At 46.7% G+C, this 8,566-nt stretch overlaps 1 protein-coding gene across 1 annotated transcript; it reads left to right on the top strand.

Annotated features, from left to right (window-relative positions):
• Positions 1-2,976: 2,976 nt before the first annotated feature.
• On the top strand, positions 2,977-7,649 carry RFLNB (refilin B; the record flags this gene model as incomplete). The annotated part of the gene is made up of 2 exons (XM_012555475.2): positions 2,977-3,101; positions 5,059-7,649. Coding segments are annotated over 2 exons (456 nt in total), but the record flags the coding sequence as incomplete, so codon positions are not given.
• Between the last annotated feature and the right edge of the window lie 917 nt (positions 7,650-8,566).

Genomic DNA, 8,566 nt, shown 5'->3' with positions numbered 1-8,566 from the left:
CCTAACCCAGAGTCCTGCACACAGTAGGTGGGAGGCCTTTAGGTGGTTGGGACCTTTTAAAAAATTAAGCATTTTATTTTATTTTTTAAAAATTTTTTAAAGAAAAAACTTTCAGAAGTCTATTTTGCCTTAGGAATCACTCAGATAATGGTGTTTATTGCCTTTACCTAGAGCGCAGGGGAGGTGACATCCTGCCTACAGTCAACCTAGGCCTCCATCCTCCCTCCTTGCCTCCCCGACACAAACATTTGCAGGCCTCTCCCCTCTGTGGAGTAGTCAGTGATGGCTACTGTTCTCAGGCACCCACACTGAAGCTTTGATGTATGTGCAGTTCTTGACCAATGACCCATCACTCCTTGGGCGGCAGTGCACTTCCTCATTTCCATTTGAAGGTGAGGCTTGCCTCGGCTTGGTGTTCAGAGCCCTCCCTGCCTGGCTGGCCCCCTTTCTAGCCTCATCTTCCACATCCCCTGAAAGGCCAGACACACAACTTAGTGCCTCCCAGGCTTCCATGCTGCCCTACCACCTGGCATCCCTTTTCCCTCTCCATCCCATCTCCTCCTACCTCTCCCAACACCCAGTCAACTTTTCCTCCTGTCAAAGCCCTGCTGGCCTTCAATGCTCAACTCCTGTCACCTCCTCTGGGAAGCCTTCCTTGATGCTTCGTCAAACCATGTTGGAGTCTGTGGCTTCATCCCCATTCTCGGATGGCATCTCATTCACACGTCTGTTATAACCCTTGGTGCCCAGTGCAGTCTCTGAGCTATCAAATTCTGCCCTACCCCACCCCCAGCCTGTGCCTGAGGCAAGGTGGGTGCTCAGGGAGCATCTGTTGGGTCTGGGTGGGCAGGGATGGGGAAGCAGACAGATAGGGGCAGGAGAATCGAGTGCCTGTGCGGACACTAGGAAGAAGGCTTTGTGCGGGTGTTGGAGAAAGAGTTGCCTACCACCTCATGGTGGCTGTGTCATCCTGCAGCTCCCGAGACCTGCCTGGGTGGTGCCCCCTGAAGTTGGGGAGTATCTGGCAGCCAAAGAGCTGAGGGCGGAGTAGAGCCCACTGCCTCTACTTGAGGGCTGTCTCCAAAAGTTCTGCAGCAGCCAGCGCCCACCCCCTCACGCACCCATCCGCTGACCTCGATCTTCAACCAGAGCCCTTCTCCCCACTCATGCTTGCTGACTCTTCTCTCAAGCCCAGGAGCTGGACCCTCAGCACCTCTGTCTCCCTGTCCTTTTGGGTCCCCTTTGGCTTTTGCATTTCCATCCTATATCCCCACTTAATATCTTGCCCCGGTAACATGATAAGGGTGTTAGAGCCGACCTACTAGAAGTGTCTGTCCTGGAAGGTGTGGAGATGGAGCTGCCACCTCCACACCCTAGCCCACGTGTGGATCCTTCTCTCCAATTAGGCAAAGAAAATGACGGATCCCTAGTGCATGCGGGAACTCAAAGGGCTGCTGGCTTCAAGCCTGTACCATGTTCATCTTTGCCCACTTAATGCAGGCCCCCGATTCCAATCACAGTGGCTGCACACTGGTGCTGAGTCTCTGATGTAGCTGTCTCTTAGTCTCCTTGATGAGCTCGGATGCCTAATGCCTTGACCAGGCTTGAAGAGAGCTAGTGCTCTGGGAGTGCAGGGGTCTGGGGAATTGAGTTTTCTGGCTAGTGGAAGGTGTCACAGGGAACATTTTGGTGTTCATCTTACCGATGAAACTCTGTGGGTTCGCACAATTTCTCCATCTTGGGTGGTGGCTGGTCTGGGAGGGTCTCGGGTGAGCATTATAGATCACTCTCCACAGCCCCAGAAGCAGAGGAGTTGGAGGAGTTGGACTCAATCTTCAGGTTTTTTTTTTTTTTTTAAATCCCTAGTAGTAATTCTTTGTTTAGGCTTTTTCGAAAAGTTTAGGCAGTCCCTGGATTATGAACGTCCGGCTTACGTACAACCCATAGTTACAAACCAACTCCTGTAAAGCCTATTATATTGAATATTCAAGGTACGTATAATGGTTTGTAATAACAGACGGGCACAACTTTGCCATGCACATTAAAACATTATTATTATTATTACTGGATTATTATGTTAAAGATGTTTTAGTGTATCTGAAAGTGTTTAATTTTTTTTGCATAGAAAGATATGCTATATACTAAGACAAACATTTGTCTAACTGATGTTAGATATGAACCATACCTATTAGATATGAACCATACCTAACTGTTCTGATTTATGTACAAATTCGACTTAAAGACAGACTTAGGAACAGCACTCGTTCGTAATCCAGGGACTGCCTGTATTACTGAGATGATGACAGAAGGGGTATCACATCACTGAGAGTTCTGGTTAGTTGTTAGCTGTCGCCGAGTCAGCCCTTGACTCCTGGTGACCCCATGCACAACAGGATCTGACCGTTGTGATCCATAAGATTTTCGCTGGCTGAGTTTTGGAAATAGTCCACCTTAGTCCGGAAGCTCTGCTGAAACCTGTTCAGCATCATAGCAACATGCAAGCTTCCGATAAGAGATGGGTGGTGGCTGCGCTGAGGTGCACTGGCTGGGAATCAAACCCAGGTCTACCGCGTGGAAGGCGAGAATTCTACCACTAAACCACTGCCCCCTCTAGTTAGTTAAACTTGGTTAATCCAGGTTTTCTGATAGCATTGCTGTGAGATGGTGCAGCAACTCCTAGGTCTGGTGTGATCATTAGTGCGAGTACGCTTCCTCTCTTCAGCCTTTCACACAACCTCAGCGGTGCAGATAAGGTTGCAGGCATGTGATGTGACGCAGCATGTTCGTGATAGTCCTGGGACTCGGACCCAGGCCTTTGGCTCCCTGTCCAGTGCTCTCCCCGTGCTGTAGCCTGGCCCTTCTCAGTGATGCCCAGGAGGGGGACACAGGTCACAATTGGGCCTGTCAGCTGGAGGCTCAGAGCCAGGACCTTCTGTGGGAGGTACATCAGATAGGCGGGGGTCCTAATCACATTCTTCTCCGTCCTCACAGAATCCAGCCTTGCTCCCCAACCCCCTGGCCTCCGGCTGCTTGCCAAGGTTATGCCCCCTGTCCTTTGGTGAAGGAGTTGAGTTTGACCCCTTACCACCGATGGAAGTAAGGTAAATATAGCAGACCCTGATTTCATTTTTTTTTTATTCCAGCAATTAATGCTTGTTGTAAAAATAAAATAAAGTTAGTTAATTGCAAAAGTGTGCCAAAGACTATTAATAGCTTGGTGAGTATGCTTTCAGATTTTTTTCTTTTGGTTCCTTGCCCATTTAATTTTTTGGTTGCCTTTTTTAAATTAAAATTGGGTTCCGTTTTTTCTTGAGGTTTTGAACGTTGTTTTTTTCTCTTTACATATCATAGCCATCGGGTATTTAAAATTTGTTAAAAATTAATTCCAGAAGCTGCTCCCCGCCAGCTGTATCCCCACCCACCTCAAGGTGCTGTGACCTAGTTTCAGGTTAGAGTTTCACTCGGCAAGTAACATTCTTCCTTTGGGAACTTATCTTATCAAGGATTTTTGTTGTTGTCTGCTGTCCAGTCAATTCCCACTCGCAGTGACTCCGTATGTTACCTGGGGGCAAAGATTCATGAAGAGGCTTATTTAAAGATTCTTTAGAGAAAGGAATTCCATGTTTTGTAACTGGTGATTTTATAGCTGGAGTTCCAGTTGCAGTGACACAAAGGACCCTTTGACATGGAACAAAGAGAGGTTCAGCAGCCTGGAGGTGAGCAGTTTAGCCTTTTATTCCTGTGGAGCTTGTATTTTGAACCAAATGGGGACATGACTTCATGACATTAACTTCAGCCTGCCTCTTACCTATTTGCCCAAGGAGAATAGAAGTTTACATCTGACTCAGGGAAAAGAGTGGCGATCATTACTCACCTGTCCGGTCCGTAGAGGCTAGCGAGGGACAGTGCTGTTAAATGAGTCTATATTTATGATACTCATACATATTTAAGTATCCATGAAGCTGCAATAACGATGTGGTAAAATGCATTAATGCTTTAATTTCCATAAAAAAAATTAACTCCCAAATTGCCAAAAAAAAAAAAAAAATCAAACCAGTTGTGGTCAAGTCAATTCCAACTCATGGCAACCCCATGTGTGTCGGATTTGGGCTGTGCACCATAGTTTTCAATGGCTATGACCTTTCAGAAGCAGATCACCAGGACTTTCTTCCGAGCTACCTCTCAGAAGACTCAGACTGCCAACCTTTTGGTTAGGAGCTGAGCACCTGTTTGTGCCACCCAGAAATGCTTCAAATTGCCAAATTATAGACTTAAAAAAAGAAGGTGGCTGCTGAGGAAGATGGATGTTAATTTATTTTATGGAAATCAGGATTGTAATTGGCTTTGGTTGATACAGCGAGATCCCTGAGGCCCTAGGTTTGCGGGATCTCCAAACCATAGACCAAAGTGGGCCGAATACTGGTAAGTGGTAGAGCTGTGCTTTCGGAGCTAGCGTTCAGGTTCCCACTGCTTTCGTCCTCTTATTGAAGAGCTGACCGATCCCTTGAGAGGACAGAGAAACTGCTCCCCGCTAGTGGAGCAGTAGAATCCACCCCATCCCATATAATAATTACCACTGACAGCACTTGCTAGGTGTTAGCATCCTGCATGGTTATTACGGGACACCCGCTACAGAAACAGGAAACTGAGGCTCAGAAAAGTTAAGTAACCTGGTCAAGGTTTCATAGCTTAAACAGGTGGGAATAGACCCCAAGGGTCATGCCTGCAGTAAGAAACAGTGGGTGCAGGGCCAAACTTTGGAATCCTACAGACCTGGGTTCAAATCCCAGCTGTACTAACTAGCACTGTGAATTTAACCTGTACACCTCGGTTTCCTCTCCCAGGGTTCTTAGGAAGATTAAATTACATCTCATAAACAAAGTAAGTGCTTAGGATAGTGCTTAGCACATGGTGCTCCACAGAGTCTAGGCTGCTTCTCGCTGGAGTAGCCACGTCTCAGCAATTGTGCCCCTCGAGAAGGTTCAGGGTCACAGGAGGGGACCCCTCTGCCCCCAGCTCAGAGGAGCGACTTCATGGTGCCTTATGTCTATGGTGCAGGTACACTTCCTCAGTCAAGTACGACTCCGAGCGGCACTTCATCAACGATATCCACATGCCCCTGGGCCTGGCCGTGGCCTCCTGCAGCCAGACGGTCACCTGTGTCCCCAATTGCACATGGCGCAACTACAGGGCCGAGGTGCGCTTCGAGCCCCGCCACAAGCCCGCACGCTTCCTCAGCACCACCATCGTCTACCCCAAGTACCCCAAGACCGTCTATACCACCACCCTGGATTACAACTGTCGGAAGACGCTGAGGAGGTTTCTGTCCAGCGTGGAGCTCGAAGCCACCGAGTTCCTGGGTGGCGATTGCCTCTCGGATGAATGCTGACTCGAGCAGGCAGGGCTGGGTTGGACCAGCTCTTCCGCTGCCCTGGTCCCCAGACTACCCTGCTCAAGTCTGGCACTGCCGCCCTTATGTGTCCTTCCGGCCCCAGAGGAGTCTAGCCTGGACATACCGCTAAGCCCAGCCTGAGGAAGCAACAAGATGTCATTGCGTCTTGTCGTTATTGAAGAAATTTGTTTTGTTTTTTACATTTTTTAAATCGTTCTTAAGAGGAGTATATTTCCTGTTTGCTGCTGCATATTTTCCCCCCAAGTCTCAATTTGGTGAGAAAATAAAAGGAAACGAGAAGCAAAAAGAAAATGGCCAAAAATTGAAACAGGGGTCCCTGTGGAGGGCTCCCATCTGTCCTGAAAGCAGAATCGATTGCTCTTCCTCCATTGTCTGTTTGTCTGAGGAAGAGTGTGGAAGCAGTCTCTGGGATGATGGAAAAGTTGAGTTTTCAGAAATTCCAGCCATGGGAGTCTTCACTGCTACAAAAGCAGAGCTCATTCAGTAAGTCGTGACACCCATATGGGTTCAATCTACGGAGAGCTGAGTTCCATTCCATTTTTCATTTCCATTTCCATTTGTATTTCCTGTCAACCAAAACTCTTGGAGTTCTCTAAATCGTTTTCATGATATTGAAAACCCCCAAACTGTGATATAAGATGCTTGGGAAAAAAAAAACAAAAACAGAAAATGTTCACTTTCTTCTTGCCTGCTTTAGGGACGTTAGATTAACGGGCTGCTGAGTTCGGAAGCAGTGGCTTTGGTTCCGGTTCTTGCCACCGGTTGGTCCCGAGGCACAGGCTCTGGCAAAATGCCTTGCATCCTTGGCATCTGTTGAACATCTCCACAGGCTTGTGTAACTCCCCTGATACGTATTTTAGGGTTTTCAAATACTTTCCTATTTTTCATAAGGCAAAACATAGCAAAGGGCCCTTCTGAGAGATAATGGCATTTTGAAAGAATGCTTTGGAAGAATGCTTTTGGAAGTCCACGAGGGGGATTTCACTTGACTCACAGTGGGAGCCCACGGCCACACATAAGACTCGATGCCACTGGGAGGAGGTGGCTGGAGATGTTTCTGGTGATCTGGTTCATCATGCTAGGTGTCCCTCTCCAGGGACGGGAGATTGACTCACTGTAAGGGCTCTGTGTCAAAACTGCAGAGAAATCCTGCCAGTGCCTTAGGTCTGATCCAAAAAGCAAGGAAATCACTGCTTGGGCTAAGCAAAGTTAAATTCAGAACGGGATAATGTCACAATTCAAACTCCAAAACCTGGACACTGTAGGCATGGTATAAAGGTCTCTTAAATTTTCGTTTTAGTTTAAGTGACAGTCACGGAGTTGGGTGCTAACTGAAGATGTTCCCAGAGAAGCTTTGCAGATTCAGCTGAACCGGCTGAGGATGCGGGGACAGCCACTGGTCCAGGAGGGTTCAGCCAGACCCTCTCACGACCTGCCTCACACGACCATCCCACCCTACTCCCAGCCCTTACTTCTTCCTCCTGCCAATCCCTGTGGCTTTTGAGTAACGAAAGTGGCAGGTGGCTTTTTTCTTCCAAGTATTGGAAAGAATAAACCATGGATATTTCCATCAACTACATCTAAATTGACACAGTGGCTGCAACAATGGGCTCAAACACAGCAACGATTAATGGGAGGTACAGGACTGGCAGCGTTTCGTTCTATTGTATGTAGAGTCGCTACTCAACGGCACCTAACAACAACAACAGCATGTCTAAATCACGTCAAGTGCTCAAGGGTTTCCGAGCTCTATGAACTCAGACTCCGGGGGTAATGCCGGGGCCCTCTGGATGGCTCCCAGCTGTCCTGAAAGCAGAATTGATAGCTCTCTGGGCATCCTGGAGCCACAGGAGGGATTTTTGTTACAGTCAGAGTAGGTGTGATGATAATCGCCCTCATTTAAAGTCGTTGGAGGCCTATGGAGTCAAATTGTCTGGTGTCCTCTTCAGACCTCGTAGTGTTTAGTCTTTGTGCTCCTAACTGATCGGGCACATCCCCTTGGACAGGAGCCTGCAGTTGGCGTAATGGTCCCGAGTTTGCCAGGGTGAAGCCAGGAGGGCACTTTGGGACTCAGTAGTCTCCTCCCTCAGCATGCAGAACAACAAACGCCTCCTGCCTTTGGAAGAGCAAATGACATAGAATATATTTCTAAAAACTGATTTTTCTATCTGGTTTCATAATCTTGCCATTTAAGTGGTAAATGTAATTTTTAAATTGTGTTAAGAGAATCCCCAAGGCTTTGTTTGCTCTGACCAAATGGAAGCATTTGAATGAGTTCAGAATGATATCGAGGGCAGCACGGCAGGAGTCCCTGGGAGTGCAAAAGGTTAAGCACTTTGCAACTAACCAAAAGGTTGGCAGCTGGAATCCATCCAGAGGTGCCTCGGAAGAAAGACCTGGTGATCTACTTCCGAAAAATCAGCCATCGAAAACCCTATGGAGCACAGTTCTACTCTAACACACATGGGGTCACCATGAGTCAGACTTGATGGCAACTTTTTTTTTTTTTTTTATGGCAGGAGAGAGATGTGTGGGAGAATATGCTTTTTAACACAGCAACAATTTGAGATGTCCTTATGATCATTTTTTGGATTAATGAAGTTGTGTTAAGTTTGGGCAAATAATTCTAGGTGTAGAGAGAACCTGAAATATATCAGTGAAGTAAGTAGGAGTGAGTGATTGTGAACGTGTAATGGGAATGGAGAAGCAGGTTTTACTAAGTTATTCTCTAGGGAGCCAACTGTAGTTCTTTCTCGTCTTTTTTTTTCCCCTCCAAATCTGCTTTGCTGAAAGTTGCAGAAAAGCAAGACATAATGGAACGCTTTAGGACAGATGTGGATCAAGTGATGGAAACCAGCAAGATATTTGTGGTGGTCTGCAGTGACTTTTTAAAATTCACTGGTTAAAAACAAACATTCCTAAGTGTGTCTGGGAGATATGGTTTATGTGTTAATTCAAAAGCTTTCTTCTCAGTCTTTTAAATTATGTTTTTCCTGTGATGAGGATGATTTGCATTTTAAAAGCTATTTTCTTTTCGAATCGCAGACCTTTTTTTAAAAAAACTTGATTTGAATGAGTATATTTTCATTTGACACGCTTCCTATTTCTAACCTTAGGAAATCCAGAATCTTATTTGACAAAAACCATTGTTTA

Source organism: Trichechus manatus, unplaced genomic scaffold (assembly GCF_000243295.1).
Source record: "Trichechus manatus latirostris isolate Lorelei unplaced genomic scaffold, TriManLat1.0 scaffold00040, whole genome shotgun sequence".
NCBI lineage: Eukaryota > Metazoa > Chordata > Mammalia > Sirenia > Trichechidae > Trichechus > Trichechus manatus.
The sequence above is the reverse complement of the archived record's forward strand: the minus strand, read 5'-3'. Positions and strand labels throughout refer to the sequence as shown.